At 45.1% G+C, this 16546-nt stretch overlaps 1 protein-coding gene across 4 annotated transcripts; it reads right to left on the bottom strand.

The window, feature by feature from the left end:
* Positions 1-15354, bottom strand: LOC110510468 (alpha-2-macroglobulin-like). Of its 4 annotated transcripts, none has more exons than XM_036973060.1 (36): positions 15269-15354; positions 14905-15085; positions 14370-14526; positions 13777-13829; positions 13420-13440; positions 12996-13161; positions 12823-12907; positions 11882-12032; positions 11660-11780; positions 11125-11234; positions 10830-11003; positions 9805-10038; positions 9354-9420; positions 9134-9279; positions 8859-9008; positions 8371-8523; positions 8145-8232; positions 7834-7984; positions 7341-7566; positions 7130-7256; positions 6884-7005; positions 6738-6789; positions 6577-6660; positions 6297-6473; positions 5728-5803; positions 5390-5546; positions 5214-5288; positions 2287-2449; positions 1824-2014; positions 1355-1570; positions 1088-1212; positions 812-902; positions 637-705; positions 408-510; positions 218-299; positions 1-112 (listed from the first exon to the last, which is right to left on the bottom strand). In XM_036973060.1, the coding sequence occupies exons 1-35, from the start codon at positions 15352-15354 to the stop codon at positions 259-261; spliced, it is 4389 nt and encodes a 1462-aa protein (XP_036828955.1). In that variant the 3' UTR covers positions 1-112; positions 218-258. The 4 variants fall into 4 exon arrangements, with proteins under 4 accessions (XP_036828955.1, XP_036828956.1, XP_036828957.1 ...); XM_036973061.1 differs by having other exon boundaries at positions 6-112; positions 246-299; XM_036973062.1 differs by having other exon boundaries at positions 8-112; positions 246-299; positions 7834-7981.
* Between the last annotated feature and the right edge of the window lie 1192 nt (positions 15355-16546).

Below are 16546 nucleotides of genomic sequence, written 5' to 3'. Positions count from 1 at the left end.
TCCAGAAAAGGGTTTTAATGAAACACTTTATTTCCAGATCAATAGTTTTACTTCAGCACTTGAAAGACGTCTCAAGGGTTGCAGGTGTGACATCAATGTCATCTTCTTCCATCTGTCGAGGAGCAAAGACATTTAATGAATCCTTTAGCAAACTGACCAACATTTAGATTAAAGGAAGACTGGCTCCCTAAATCATGTATAGTACACAATTCATCACCAATAACTCCAGATTTCAAGTAGCTCACTAGCTTGGAACCCCTAGTTGCAAGGGAAGACGTATTCTGTCTCAGCCTGGTCACCTGTAACCGTAAGACAGCTTCGTCTCAGTAAATGAAAACAACTTGACCAAATGTTCCTCAGAAGAGGGTAAAAATAACGTTTTGGGGAGGGTTAGTAGAGTAACTTACTTGGCTGGTAGTAGTCATAGATCTTGACCACTGCTGGCTTTAGATTCTGTACTGGGAACTCCTGTATGATGTCCAGGGTGATGTGGAAAGGAAGTGATGTCAGCTGTTGGGAGAAAAACAAACAAACGGGTCATTAAATGATCAAAGCAGAAGTTACTGTACATCAAAATATATTATGTTTAGATGAAGCCCATTATATGAAGTGCCATGTGAATGGTTTTCACCTCACCTCTGTCAAGTACATTAACACATGGTCATCTTTGATATCAACACGATCCACTTGACTTGAACCCCGCAGCTGTGAAGACAAGTCATTGATATTGCATGAACAAAGAACCGTCATCCTTAAACAAAGGGACACAGACGAGGCAAGACCTCCATGGATAAAGGTCCCAACAACTCACCCTCCCCAAAGAGTCTGGATCTGGAGAAAACCCAGAGAGCATTTTCAAATCCACTATAATCATATTGGTGGTGAGCTCCTTTCCATGATATCTGAGAAAGATGATTGACAGCTGATTTTATCCATAAAGACCAGATAAGCATTGACTGATCCAAGCCGAGGTACCAACTAGAAGGTCAATATACACAGGTATAACAAAACTAATTCATTTGGGTCAAACCCATTCTGCAGGTCACACATTTACTAGAATTCATACAAATATGTCCTTCATTCTGACCGAGACTGGAGCTTCAGCGTGACTCTGGGTCTCAAAGACTTCCTGTTGCAGTCCACCTCTGGAGTCACCTGGATACTGAGCGTTGTGCTTCTGGTAGGAGTAGGGACGTTGTAGCGGAGCACCACCTGGGATAGAGAAGAGGAAGTCAGGGAAACCATCCTGTCCGAATACAAACATTTTATGAGCCAGAAGAAACAGCTTCCCTGTACTGTGTATTAAAGGGCATCTTGCGCCACAGGACTGGAGGAGAGATGCGTTTTCACTGACCTGCACTGAGGCACAAGCACTGCCCTGCACTTCAACGCTGTACTTCCCTTCTGTGTCCTGCAGCGCCCTCTCCTGGTACAGAAGCTTGTTGTTTTGGTTCACATGGAAGAGGCACCGGTCCCCACTGGGAGACCTGACCGTCACTGTGCTGGCTCCTCCTCTACTGAACACCCTGGTGGAGTAGAGAGCCAGGGCCTGGAGGGCCACCACCGTGTCCTAGACATGCACACCACAGGACAATCAGTTCAAAATGAAAAGAGACCATTTTAAAAGGGTTGAATATTTCTCACATTAGCAACTGTTCAAAGTGACTAAATCCCAATTCCATCCATTACGATGATGGTTTCTAGGCTCTATCAGTGGAAGGGAGCCTCACCAGGTTGGACATGAACACATGCCCTGTGGTCTGATACAAGTCAATGTTTGTACTAGTGCACCATTTCAGACCACTGGCGTTTAGGAAGTATACCTGGGTGGAAGAGAAGCCGCCGTAGGCGTTCTGCTGCCTCACCAGCCACCTGACGATGCGGGAGGCGTAGCCCAGGTCAGAGGTCGACCGAGAAGAGGCACTGAGGGACGCCAGCAGAACGTAGGAGCTGATCTCCACCTCCAGGGAGGGTGAGGTCTCCGAGGAGGACTGGGACCAGTGCAGGAGACCCCCTGAGGGTTGAGGAGCACACACCAGAATAAGGACTAGCTTATTCATCCTAATACAGACTACACAATACAAAGTTCTGACCTCCCCAATTCATGTCCAAAACATTTTTTAGGAGCAAGAGTATTTTTTTTCTTCTTAACAATAATTTAAAATTAATCATTTTATTGGGCCTCTCTGGAGTGCCAGATGGTCTGAGGGTTTGCACTTTTAGGAGTACTCCATTATCCAGGCATGCTCAATCAAGGTAAGACAGCGCTACCAGGATATAGCTCACCCTCTTGAAATGAGATGGTGTCGAGGTGCTGCAGAAGCCGTGCCCGTGTCTCCATGTCACCTGCCAGGGTGAAGGTGTAGGCCAGCAGAGCAGTAGCGTAGGTGTTGGACAAATCACTGGTGGAGTTCTTCAGGCAAGACAAGCTGTGGTCCACAACAGGATCCTAGAGCACAGAATGACAGCAGCACATTAAAAGTCAGCCTGGTCCCAGATCAGTAAGACTGGGTTCCATTCAACTTGCTGTTCTGGGGCCTCAGGCAGTTCAAATTGTTGATTAGGGAACACTTTTTGCTGAGGAACGGGATTGTTTTTCCTTGTACATTTTATTACGTTGCATTTGTAAAGGGTATAATTTCTGTACATGCAGAGGTCCCCTACTGAAGAGGCATGGCACTCTAAAAATAAACACCAACAGATCTGGGACCAGACTACAGTACATTTCCTTTCTCACTTTACAGTAGCATACAGAGCCTAATATCAGTAGTAACATACCTTAAGGGAACATTTTGACATTCGCCATATGGTTAGTGAGAAAGTCCATATTGCAAATATACGGTCCCTTACTAGACGTCCGAAAACGTTTGTAAAATTCACGGACGGCGTCGGGCCGTGCGGCAGGGCCGGATCTACCGGGAAGTCAAACCAACTCAGACATTCGGTTTCCGTTTTATAAAATTTGTCATTTTTCCACTGTCCCGGTAAATCCCACAAGAGGGCATAAGCAATCATATTGCAAATGTACAAAACATCACGACGTGGCCTTCTCCTAAACTGAAAATATTTCGAAGCCAAAACTTGGTGAGCGTAGGTTTGGCATGATGGGCAGTTGGCCCCGAACAAGATGGCGTCTAGGCCTCAACGGTTGAGTTATGGCCATTTTTCTGGGAAAAAAGGTCCAAAATGAAAATAGAGCAATCATTTTTCCGCTTCACGTCAAAGTCAAGGAGCCTCTGGTGTCAATAAAAAAAAAGAACCAGCCATTTATCTATCGTCATTTAAGAGAAATCGTACAATGTCAAATTGGTGATGTTCTTTTTTTTTTTTTTAACAGTTACAGATTCAGATGCAGGGTGTTCATACGAATCTTTTTAAAGTGTGCTGCGGAGCTCTGCGAGATTTGTGATTTTCTGAAATAACACTCACTAAACCCTCCGTAAATAACTCAGTTCTTAACATAAAGACTAAAAAAAACTCAGGATTCTGTAAACCGGAAGTGCCTTAAATGGTGTCATAGTGGCTGTTTTGAAGGGTTAAAATGGTCAGACCTTTTCAAAGCTTCATATGTGTGATTAGGCAACCCCCATGAACTGTAAATCCGTCATGATTCCCATAAAATTTCCAAGAAAAACTAAATCACACAGCTTGGCAGGAGGGACCCATTGGGGTGCGTAGAGACAGCCTGCAATAGTTAACCTTTGTTCGAGCTAAAAAAGAACCGTCAGACCTAGAGTTCCGAAATCTGTTCTAGACCTCAGGTCGATAGTGCGTGGTGAGTTGCGTGGCTCTAGAAGGTTCTCGGACCGAGAAACAGCCTCGTACATCTGCAATGACGTCAATTCATTTTGACCATCACGAAAATGACAACATTTAGAAATGTCCCAGAGTCGCAAGACTAGGTGCATTGCGACCGCCTCGGCCCATATAGACGGACCAACGTTTTTGTCCGATAGCTCATTCAAGGACCCCGTAGCAAGGAATGGAAAAAAGTGGATTTCCAGCACCAATTAGGGTCTTGCTCGGGCACCAAATTACCTATCGAGCCAAAACTTGGGATTCGGGGTTGCCTCAGCTAGGCCTACACATAACATTAGAACTGGACCCGCAGCTGGAACGCAACTACGTTTTTATTATGGTTTGAATAGAAGGCGTTGTGAATTTTGGGCCAGCTCTGTAGTATGTGATAGTTGGCTACTAAACGAGTTGGAAAAAGTGGGTTTGGTGTCAGAATGATATCTAATTGACTGATGGACAGTGACTTGCTGGTGACTATTGTCCATTTGCAATATGTTTAAACAGTGAGGTACCAGAATCACTGCCCAGCCATCCCGAGTTCATTGGGCCAGTCAATTTCGCATTCCTGCAGGATTTTTATAGCATGACAAATTCGTGATGGTAAATGCCCATTGAACCATATTGCAAATGCACAGTGAATTTGCAAAAGTGAGAAAACATAAACCAATGGCCATAATGAAATCAACACAACGAGCGATGAAGAACCACTATCAATGCCCGGCCATCCTGTGTTAAACAGGCCGGTCAATTTTGCATTTCTGCAGGATTTTTGAGCATGTCAAATTTCTTATGGCATTTGGCCCCCCAAAAAAGTTACTTTTGACTTCCTATGAAATCACATTGCAAATGGACAAAACATATGCCTTATGCACAAGTAAAAAATAAATTAAATGGCTGAAGTATGTTGAAGTTCTTATACATGTGTAATTGACACAAATCAAAAGAATTTCGAAAAACGGTCCAGAAAGCACTTTAAGGGGTTGCTAGGTTTTTGAATTTCTCACTTTTTCAAAATTTTGCTTTTTGATGTTGACTTGTGTTGCATTTGCAATATGAAAAACCACAGTGGAGCGCACTCGCCACCTGTTGGATTTTCAAAGTGTTACACCTGGCATATGGCATTTGCAATCAACTTTGAACGAAACGACGCCGAATTGAGTGGTATTGGACACCGTGTATATGGTTTGTCCAGTGCCAATGACTTCCCATTCATTTTTGTCCATTTCAGGGGGGTGTTCCCTTACAGATCTAAGCCCATTCTTTGTTATTTCATAGGCTACTGGCAGAGAAATGACTTCACTACGTCGTAGAAGCTGTAAATGACAGTTGATGTGAGACAGATTTCATACAGGAGGCTGAATGAGTTGCCTGTAATGACGGTGTGAGAAATGGTTCCATGGAGTGAAGCTACTTACCGTCACGGACATGTTGAGCTCCAGCATTGAAGCAGTGATGTAAGCCGTCAGTGTGACTTCATCCGTCACTCCACCCTAGAAAACAATGTCAAGACACCAACTGTATCTAGCCTGTTGAAATCAAACTACGGCCGGTCTGACGAAACAGACAACCAGTTTATTAGCAATATAAATACCTTAATTCTGTTGTTCAAGAGCTTCCCTAAAGTTCTGAAACAGCCACGTTGGCCTTGTTGACGTTCCAACCAAGTCTTGGATTGCTCCATCGTTGCCGGGTCAACATAGATGAAAGACTGGGCTTTGCCAAAGGATCTCAAGACAAAAGCAGTCAGCCTGAAGAAAGACGTGGATTCATTTAAAAGCCCTGACATCATATCGTCAAGCTCCAAGTCATGACGTCACACACACACACACATCAGCTGTCCTATCCATCGTCTCCATGCCAGAGATGCCATTTGATTGGTCAATACGTCATTGAAACTACCAGTAGGTGAAAAACAAGCCAAGTACTCACCAGGTGTTCCCCAAGCCTTGTCCAAACGTGCTGTACGCACCATCAGCATTCTTGTAGTTCAGCTGCCGTTGGTAACCTGCCGGTGGGTTTTTATCATCAACGGTGACCAAGCGCTTGTTCTATTCCCAGAGTTGTGCCCCAAACGGCTCCTTATATCTCAGGGCTCTCCAACCCTGTTCACGGAGAGCTACCCTCCAACCAAGTTGTAATTAACCCCATTCAACCAGCTAATTATTAGAAGGGGAGCGAGATTAGGGTTGGAGTGAAAACCTACATTACAGGACAGTAACAAGGTTGGAGAGTCCTGCCCTATGTAAGGAATAGGGTGCTATGAGACAGTGTCAATATTCTACCATCAAATGACTTCAGTAGAAACCCATGTGTTGGGTCAGTTTTGTTTTGTTAAGCCATTGATATCATCTGTTATGCAGCTCTGCCTTTACCATGACAGCAGGGTACACCGTGGAGAAACACTTTAAAATAGAAAACGAAATCCTCTAATTGGACAAATCCAGCCCGGTTTGTGGATTTGGCATCTAATCAAGACAGATTTGAAGGGACTCTCCTACCACTAGTGAGGAACTTGGTAGCCTTTTCTAGGATGGCTGGCGTGAGCTGCTCTGTGTTCCTCAGGTACTCCAGGATGTAGATATTGGGGGAGAGCAGGGCCATATTCTGCTCCCCACACCCATACGGCATCTGCAACAGTCCATCCAGGTTGTTGAGGGCCCGACCCAGGATGTCCCCTACAGAGAAACAAGGGACTTCTGTTACAGACTGTTCTCTTCAGCAAACAGCAGCATCGTCACTGGAGAAGGTTAGTCTTCCCACCACAACGGTTTATTTTACCCAGAACCGAGAGGGAAATCCTAGCAGAGCCATCCACCACATTCTGGGGAAGTTGCAGTTCCACCTCCTCCGTCAGAGCTTCTCCTGTGGACACAAAGAGGAGCTGAATGAAGATGATCACGTCAACCACCGTAAACATTCAACGTTGATTCATTACTGACCAGTAGGACACAGCAACCAGTTGTAGGTGTGGCTCTTCTCTGTTCCCTCAGCCTGGAGGAGGAGAGGGATTCATTTCAGAGGCAGTTCCACTAGACAGTATCTGTGCTACCTAACGTTAGTTCTCCCACAGCGGTAGACTACATACCTTCACCAGCAGGCTCCGTGTGACTGTGTCAACGCGTCCCCTCTCCGGTACGTTCACAACCCCGTTGTCACACGCAGTCTGGGACCGGACAGCCGCCGCACTAACAGACACGTTCAAAACCCCTACACACAGGACAGCGCAGGTTACACAACATCCAATACGGTGCCAGTACACAACAGCCAATACGGTGCCAGTACACAACTCAGGTTGACATCCATTCTGCCGTTTGAACAGATGAAGACTAACCCAGGACAGAGGGGGCCATAGTCCAACTGAAGGTCTTTCGTCCATTGGCACACAAGCACGAGGAGTCCTGGACATCACGCAAGGGTGTGAGAGTGTAGTCTGAGGAAAGAGCTGGAGTCACAGAAACCTGCCAAAGAGGAGCACGGGGTAAGATAACGTGGTACGACACAAACAATACAACTCAAGAAACCATCCTGGTGCAGCGTCGTACCATGATGCACTTGGAGAGGTAGTTAAACACAGTGGCCTTCAGCTCAAAGTGCTCTCCCCGGATGACTGAGTAGGGCAGGGTGAGCTCCAGGAAGAAGGGCTGGAAGACCGTGAGCTCCACCAGAGGAGCCAGACCAAAGCCACTGGGGGCCAGGCAGAAGACCTCAGTCTCCCAGGTGGTGATGGTGTCTGGGACTGTCAGGGGGACATCTAAAGATCCAGACTCCCTGGAATACAGAGGTCAGAGTTCAAACAGAAAGCCACCACGTGTCTAATAGAGAAAGACTAATTTCAACACAGTTTGTTGTTACAAATGCATTTAAGCTTTATCTAACCAGGGACACCCATTGAGGTCAAAGGGTATTTCCTAAGAGGAAGCTGACCTACAGTTTACAGAGGTTCAGGTTCCTAATCTACACCACTACTGTTTGGATACGAGGCAAGAGCTAAGAGGGCTTTCACAAGAGGTCGGCCTCACTCTGCAGAGCACTTACCCAACTTCCACAAGGTCCCAAATCCATGTCTCAGGGAAGAATGTACGGACCGTCTGTATGGGTGGCGGAGGTGGAGCGGCAAGTCCACCAGCCACAGCCATTTCAAGTCTAGGACCCGCTGATCCAGGCCTAGCCATTAGGCTGTAAGCTACTACCAACACAAAACATAGACTGAATGCTGCTGGGCTCAGTGAGTGCATGCAGTGTTTAGACCAGTTTAACCAGGCTTTGTTATTCTAGCAAATGGTCATCCATAACCCAAGATTCATTAGACTTGGCAATGAGAATAAGGGTTGGTAAGGACATCTCACCATAGGAGCGATAGTACTGGTTCCCCTGGTAACTGAGGCAGGAAGGTACTCTTATATCCAGGTTAGTCGCTAGCTTCAATCCCAGTGTCTAGAAAAAGCAGAACCAATTTAGTAATAAAAGTCAGTTTGTCATTCTATTAAGTTTAACACATTGTAACAGTATGGTGACTGATTCTTCCCAGAAAGAAGAGGCTTCAAGTTGAGAAAACAGGGCAGAAATATTTACCTGAAAAGCTGCATAAGGATCATTTGTCTGCTCAGACGGTCCATATGGGTGTGGTATTATGGATCTCCTTGGTCTAACGCGTAAACATGCTACTGGATCTTCAAGCTCGTAGGGAACATAGGTCGTCTCCTTGACCGGTAGCAAATCAAATATCTGGAATGGGACAACAGGGAGGTGTGAAATGACCTTGTTCATTGGGGACCAAACAGAACAGACTGAAACGACTACTTGGGGAAACACTCCATTTTGTTGTCCATTGCTAAACGTTTAGAAAGTTGTCCCATCAACAAGGAGGTGCTTTCCAGTTACTGAGAGTCAATAGAAAGTGGGCCTCAAGCCAGAGAATGAGTCCCATCACATTTGATAAAAGCTCCCAACAGTGAACAGATCCACTCCATGTCTGCTGTGGTCACTGGTTGTATTCCCAGCACCACCAAAACAGTAGGTATGGTGGTACCACTGTTGTTCACTTCAGTGAGCTGTGTTACCTTGTCAGCATCCAGCCTCTTCCCTGGCTCCATGATGCCAACACTCTGGTCAACAGCACTGAGCCCACAGAGGGAACCGGGCCGGGCCGAGAGATGCAGGGTGTTCTCCTCCCCTGGGACAGCGTTGGAGGGTGAGAACTCCACCAACACCTGGCAGACACAGATACCATTACTCCAGGTATGGAAATACTGGACACCTTTCATAAAATGACAACAATGTTTGTGATGTACAGTCACTGGGGATATGCCAGACTCCTCCACACACACACACACACCTTGTTCCTGAAGCATTTCTCAGTGGGGAAGTTCATGCTGTGGGCGATGACAGTCTCACTGGGTAGCATACTGTACACCAGGAGCTGAACCACCGGCGCCATCTCTGGGACCACTGCCAACGTCAAGGTGACGTCACCCTCGGCTACTGCAACGCAAAGAGCAGGTCACTCATTAAGCACCTTCCAGAACGTTCAGAATCACTTCATGAAACTCACTCACCAGGACTGTCCTGCTGCACAGTAACATTGATGTGTCCATGCTGAACTATGACCCCTCTGGACAAGGCCTGGAGGGAAAGGAAACAGTTCTCAGCAACAGAGTGGAGACGTTGCAACCTGGACTCATGGGGTAGACGTAACACGGTTAACAAATCCACGACTCCCATTAGTAGGATACGTTAGCACCTATTCATTTGTGGATGCCCATCATCCATTTTATATCGGTTATGACTTCGCTAAATGTATTATTTATATATTACGAATTCCAATTTGTAACATGAGCAAGGTTGGGTTACAGTGGTTGATTAGGAGTATTGGTGTAGTTTAGGAACATCCTTCCTTTGAAAGTGTGGCTCGGGCCTGACATGATCCTGGTCAAAAGGAGTGCAAATAGGAAATATGGTGCTGTTTGAGGCACCATGGGTTTGCAGGTTGTTCCTGGTTCTACTCACCAGGTAGAGGACAGCCACAGAGCCCTTTGGGACAGTCTCCCCTACGATGGCATAGCGGATGGTGATGGACACCGCCTGCCCACACGCCAGTGGTTTCTCCACCTTCTGAATAGCCAGGGAGCTGGACGGTTTAATGTCAGGGGCAGCGGGCTGGATCAGCGAGAGTAGGTGTTGCCCTCTGTTGAAATAGGGGACCCTGTATCCTGGGTACTCCACTTGTGGGGTGTCGCTCACCTGGAAAGGAACAAAAGGAAGAGTCTAACTAAAGGCCCAATCCTAAATCAACCCCTAGAGCCCCTCCTATATACAACGGGGATCTGAGAGGATGACAGGAAGCAATATGGTAACAGATCCACCTTACTTCCACCTAGCCTGTTAGGGTCATGACCTCTGGGCATCGTTTCCCCAACTGTCCTGGGGACCCCAAGCGGTGCACGTTTTGGTTCCCCCGTCACAGGAATGTCATAATTCCTATGTGTGTTCATTAATTAAATGCACTCTGTTTAAGAATTTGTAAGATTGTTATTTGTATAAAATAGACAGGGACCAGTCTTATCAAAATTAGATGACAGTATTTATTCTCAGAGCTCGCTGCCATGAAACCCCCAACAGTTTATATACAAAATATGACGTCATAGGTTATAAAATGTCTTTCCTCCTATGACCAGGACAGAACAGGTTCAACAGTTGATTCCAACCCACTAGCTCGCTCACTCCAGACACACTTATCCAGATTCACTTCTGGAATCTTCACCTTCATCCATCACTATTTAGAAGACAGTTCCAGATAATGGAGAACTCTACCTTATCTAAACATCCCAGAGCTAAGTTGAGTCGGTTCAACCACAGGTTAACGACCCTTTTTGCTTGCTTAAAAAGCCAATCCCTTCCTTATGAATTAACATTATTAATCAGATTAACTAATTAAACTTTATTATAGTTCTATTTAAGATGTAGATATTGTATAGGCCCAGAGACTGGCATCGATTATAAAGTCTCTCAAACCTAGAAGGAATCATACTCACTACGAGGTTAATATTCTCTTTGGGCAGACTGGTTGTGTTGACGGAGAACCTGGCAATACCACGACTGTCCGTGGTTAGGTTCTGTAGTCGTAGATATGAGGACCAGCCTTTCTCCTCGAACAGGTAGACTAACATGTCAGAGATGGGTGTGTTGTTATATCGAACAGCATTTATCTGAAGAAAAGGGGGGGGGGGGGGGGGGGTTGTATGAATGAAGTGACACCACATACTGGTAGTTCAGGAAGCAGGACAAACCAAGCATCCACAATGCAACAGGAACACCAGTTGGACTGACCTTGCCTTCGATAATTGATCCATGCTCATAGATTTGGGGCGTGTCAACAAATGTGAATTCTCCAATCACATAGGAGAGCTCTACATTTCTCTCCTCTGACAGTGTAATACCTGTCAAATTAAAACAAATATGGTTTTATTTCACAAAGCAGAAAGTGAATTGCAGTGCAGCTTCCACAGAACATTAAAACAGCATTATATAAAACCCTGCTGCAGCACCAACGGTCAAAAAGCTCTTACCAACGCAGAGTAACCCAAACTCAGTTCTGGGACCCCCCCCGGGTGCACCGTGTAGTTTCTTGCCCTGGCACTACAGCGGATTCTAATCACAACTACATTATGAGATGGTTATTCCAGTCAGCTGTGTAGCGCTCGGGCAAAAACCAAAACATGAACCCAGGGGGAACCCCAGGACAGTTAGGGAACCTGATCTAATGAAACAGCCAATAGTTACGTCGCCATCAGCTGAAGTGAAATGAAGGGTTTTGTATTGAGTCAACATGACGCATCTCATAATGATTGTGATGAGGACTTGCCTGTCCCCTCCTCCTGTACTTCTGCATGGAAACTAAACACGTCTCCCAGCAATTTCTCTCCTGCATTCTTTGTGAAAAGTGCCATGTTGAAGACATAAGAAGCACAGCCAGTATGGTCCATCTAGGAAAAGCAGGCAGAACCACAAAAACACATTTAAATCCCATTCAAAATGTCATAGGTTGGTAAAAACAGCACTACTCGTTTTAGGAAAGCAGACAGACCTCTATTGACTCTTTGTGGCATGGAGGTGTGTAATCAGGAACTCCTTGTGGATTTCGCTCATCAACTGTTATTGGTATCACTGCATTGTCCACCAAAGGTCGGCACAACTTCACCCCTGCTTTACCAGGTACAGGCTGCCCATACGTGTATCTGATTTCAATTCACAACAAGACAAGTGTCAACTTCCTGCATCCAGTTACCATATTAAAAACATAAGACCTAAAGGCTTGAAGTCAGGCGTTGAACACGGTCAATGAATCTGGACCTGTATTCATAGAGCCTCAGAACAGGATCAGTTTTAACTATAGATCATAATGAACGAGGTCACATGTCAAGGCTGGGACCTGATCCTAGAACAGCCATCCTAATCTGAGATGCTTTATGACCGAAGAACCAGCTGGTCACGTAAATGCCACTAACAAATCTCAGGGATCCTAGCAGCAGTTTAAGACTTGAGCAGTAGCACTATAGGTCTTCAATTAGCATGGGTCATTAATGCAGACCACATGCATATTTAAATAAGTGTATTTGAGTATCCTCAAATGCATAACAATTTCCAAGTGTATTATCAAATTAAGCTACAGTACTAGCAGAGGCTGCTGCCTACAGACTTGACATCATTGGAATACTAGTCACTAATAATGCTTACATACCTTGCATTACTCATCTCATATGTTTATACTGTATTCTATACCTCTGGCATTGATCATCTATATCGCTGCACCCTCAACATGAACCAAACACGTGTTGTGACCAATACAATGTTATTTACTTGTATTTTCAAATCCTTCATTTGAAATGTGAAAGTAAACGTAACACTTCTAATAGCAGTTGAACCCAGGTCTGCCTTCGTGTAATGAGATAATTAATGACATGTAGTGGAGTTCCACATCACCTTGTAACTACAGTACATTGCAAATCACCAATAGTGTTTACTCACTCTGCACACACTTTCACTTCATACTCCTCTTGAACAACGCTGATCTTGTCAGTGAGGTTCATTTTGATCTCAAACTTGGGCAAAACTACAGATAAAAAGAACAGCAGTGAACTCCAGAACGTTCCGGGATTGTGATGCAACATCACCGAGCATGAAAGAGAAACTCAACCTACCATACTGTTCTACCTTGAAGTTGTGGTAGATTTTCTCTCCACCAATCCACACTACAATGGTATAGGATCCTACAGGGGCTTCAGAGTTCAGGGGGTGAGAAAGCTGCAGAATGTTGCCACTGGATGTAGTGTTGACCCACTGTCCAATCCGGTTGTGATTAACGTCCTGTTGGTTCATAGGAAGGGGCATGTTCAGCAGGACACAACGTTGTGGAAAGTTCACAACAGTATACAGGACAAGGAGTCAATTCTATCTGCAACAGTCATCTACTGAAGAGGGCCCAGATTACACACAACGCTGATTGGATGCATTTAGCCAACTTCTACAGTAGGTGGAAGTGAGGACCTAGCTAGCAGGGGGAGTCATAATGCTGCAGTCTTTACACTGACAGTCAACATAAAGTTACACCAACAAGGATCTTACCTCAAGTTCCACAATGTTGTACTGTGAAGGGCAAAGACAAGAGATGGGGTCAGGTTTCATTAAGAACTCCAATGCCAAAACAGAGCATCGCTGTCTACAGCTACTAGACAGGTGATTGGCTTGGTCACTTAACATACACATCACATGTAGCATTTGCAATTCAATCTCAGGAAAAGATGACCCCATACATTCCAATCTGACCTATATGAAAGGAAACCTCATGTCCTGGCTGGTTGATTGCTGTACATAATACCAGACTGCGTTGTCCATCACAGTATTGTGACACTTCTGCATCTTGGATTGAAATAGTAGAGACTGAACTAAAATACTATTTTCAAACGTATATTTTCAACTCACCAGCTGATTGACGGGGCTAAAATGGGTATCCAAGGTGACGACTCTAAAAAGCACTGTAAACAGCCAACGACAAGACAAACACAATGAGAATATTAGAAGCATAATTTCAGGCAACTTTCTCAATTCCAAGGATTCCCAGAAATACTGGTTGAGGATTCCCAGCCTGATTCCAGTGTACATATCCTGAGTGAACCCAGGGGGATTTACTGCATCTGCACTACATTCCTGAACAACGAGGCTCTTCAGATGTCTACCGTTTCCCTCTACAATCCTCATAATGCATGCCGTTAGAACAGAGAGGACGGGACCAGACTGGGGAAGAGCTTTGCCAGCAATGATGGGGTTCTTTTCTACACAATTATTGCCTGATGCATTTCAAACAATACTTCCTTCAGATTTCAGTCTGACAGGACTTCATTGTAAAACTGTTATAGCCTCAAATAAACAAAGGGAGCATGGTGGGGTCGTGGATAACTGTTGATGTCAAAATGGGGTCAGGGGCCCAAAAAGGTCAACGCCCCGGAGTAAACCATTACAGAACATTGGCCCGTTTCTTAGCAACCAGACTAAAGGTGTACCGGCTCTAACATTACCCGTTTGTCCTGGTTTGTAGATTGGTTTGTCCGTTTGGATGAACGTCATGGGGCTGTAGGGTTTGATCATGACCCTTCTCTCCTCTGTTGATAGGAATGTTTCTCCTCGAACCTCCACCATAAAGTTCTGCACTTTGTCGCTCTTCACACGAGGGGCCTGTCAGGGCCGGAAACAGGGCAACGTCGGTAAACGGACCGATAACATAGGACATTCAAATGTGGTGCCGTGTGGCCCAGTTGGTAAGAGCCACTAGCCACTTCAAGGTAGAGCGTTTAACTCCTGCAGGGATCCCATTATGCATTCAGCCTGCTGTAAGTTACATATATAAATGGTCTCAATAGTATATACTAGCATTCAATCAAAACCTGGTACAAATTGGAGCCCGAATCACAGGAAAGTTCTGGTAGGTCACCACTGACATTAACCATAAAATAAGCTGGCATTGCACAAAGAACCTAAGCGATGCATCAAAGCTGAGCAGTACAGTCCACTCTTAATGGAATGGTTCTGGAAGTCCACCAGTGCTGGGCTGACCTGAAACTGGACACAGCGGTGAAACTCTTGGTCAGAACTCTGGTGGAGAAGTCTCTTGTTCTGCCCGTCGGCCATCAGAGATACGGTCATGACCAGGGTCTCGTTGGGCTGCAGAAGGCTGGCACAAAGCTTGGCCTCTGAGCCTGCCTGGATCACTGCAGGAACGGCTACCATGTAAACCCTACAGAGAACACACCCGGCAACAGGAACATCAGTACATCTCTAAACACAAAGCCAGGTGAAATATACAGGGGGATAAAGACCTGCAGAAAGGGGAGATGAAAAATTGCTCTGACAAGAGAACGTTAAACCGGGACGAGAGAAGCAGGTCTGACCACTAAATTCTAACTGCAGATGGACTTACGGTCTTGGAGTCTCTTGACAGACACAAAGCCAGTGAATGCAGGCAAAGAGGATCCATCTCCAAACCTTAAGCCCAGGAAGAACCATGACTAAAGGAGAAAAATAAACCAACAAGTCTGTTATGACCCAGTATTCCTACTGCACAGTATACAGGTTGTGTGGGATCCAGATTGTCAATTGACTTCACCTATAAAAGGTTAGAGCTTCCACAGCAGGTCAGGAGATATAGGTTAAGGGTTGGCTAATAAAATACAAGTCTACAGAGAAGCAGGTGAGACCAAAATTGAATTTAAAATTCTTTCCTGGGCACTGCAAACCATGCACTCCATATCAGAAGCATCTACCCACTGACATACCACCAGACAGGGAGAAGCATCCCCAAACAGGCACCAACCTGGTCTCAGACCATTCCCTATCATTTTGTACGCAAAACCGAAAACCAAGTATGATATTACATTTTATATGTATTACAGTCGTGGATGTCCATCCATTTCATATGCTGTTAACAGACATCTTACAAATTCCAATTTGTTGTGGCCAACATGAACTAGGTAGCTAACATTATCTAGGCTAAACATTAGGAGTAAAGGTGGTTAGCATGTTGGCTAACCTTAACCCCTTTTACCTAAGTAGATGGTGCTTATTACCCAAAATGTTATACGTCAGTTTTACTACACCCACCCCTCCACCCTTTTGGTTATTGCCTTAAGTAGCTGTCAGTCTTCTGTAAAAATACCAAACGTAACATCTCATACAGATTCCAGCCTGGCAGATTTACTTTTACTATGTTACCTATAGTCCATGAGACCAGGCTGCAGACACGGGTCGGTAAAAAAGGCTCAATTGCATGTAGGTTAGTGTTTCTTCTAAACCGAGTTACAATATATCGGGCTAGAAACTGGGCGCCAAACACAGATTGCAAAAGTGTGTCTAGCGTGCACGAGGAGAAAGTATTATGTTGCTAAACCCTTTTGGATTGCATTTGGTATAGCCTGTAAAAGACCAGATACAAGTCATTTAAAAAAAACGGTTGTTTTTGGGTATATGATTGCAACACAAGTTGCTATAGCACCTGTGCACTAGGCATACTCACCGCAGCGGGTTGTTTGTGGACTCGGTCGAAAGTAAACAACCCCCATCGGTCATGTCCCTATAAATATCCTTAGTTCCGGACTTTTTTCCCTTCTAATTACTAAGCGCTCGCACCTGCTGGATATTCAGGGAGTTCGATTAGACTGAACGGCCATTTCAAATGCTCGATCATATTGTCAACAAGGCA

The sequence above is a fragment of the Oncorhynchus mykiss genome, unplaced genomic scaffold (genome assembly GCF_013265735.2).
Source record: "Oncorhynchus mykiss isolate Arlee unplaced genomic scaffold, USDA_OmykA_1.1 un_scaffold_219, whole genome shotgun sequence".
Taxonomy (NCBI): Eukaryota; Metazoa; Chordata; class Actinopteri; order Salmoniformes; family Salmonidae; genus Oncorhynchus; species Oncorhynchus mykiss.
The sequence above is the reverse complement of the archived record's forward strand: the minus strand, read 5'-3'. Positions and strand labels throughout refer to the sequence as shown.

Excerpts from the sequence above, each read along its gene's own strand:
- LOC110510468 (XM_036973060.1), bottom strand. The coding sequence starts at position 15,354 with ATGGTTCTTCCTGGGCTTAAGGTTTGGAGATGGATCCTCTTTGCCTGC. Across the intron at positions 7,985-8,144 it reads CCAGTACTATCGCTCCTATG|TAGCTTACAGCCTAATGGCT; the intron begins GTGAGATGTCCT and ends TTGTGTTGGTAG. Across the intron at positions 7,257-7,340 it reads ACCTCTCCAAGTGCATCATG|GTTTCTGTGACTCCAGCTCT; the intron begins GTACGACGCTGC and ends CCTCTTTGGCAG.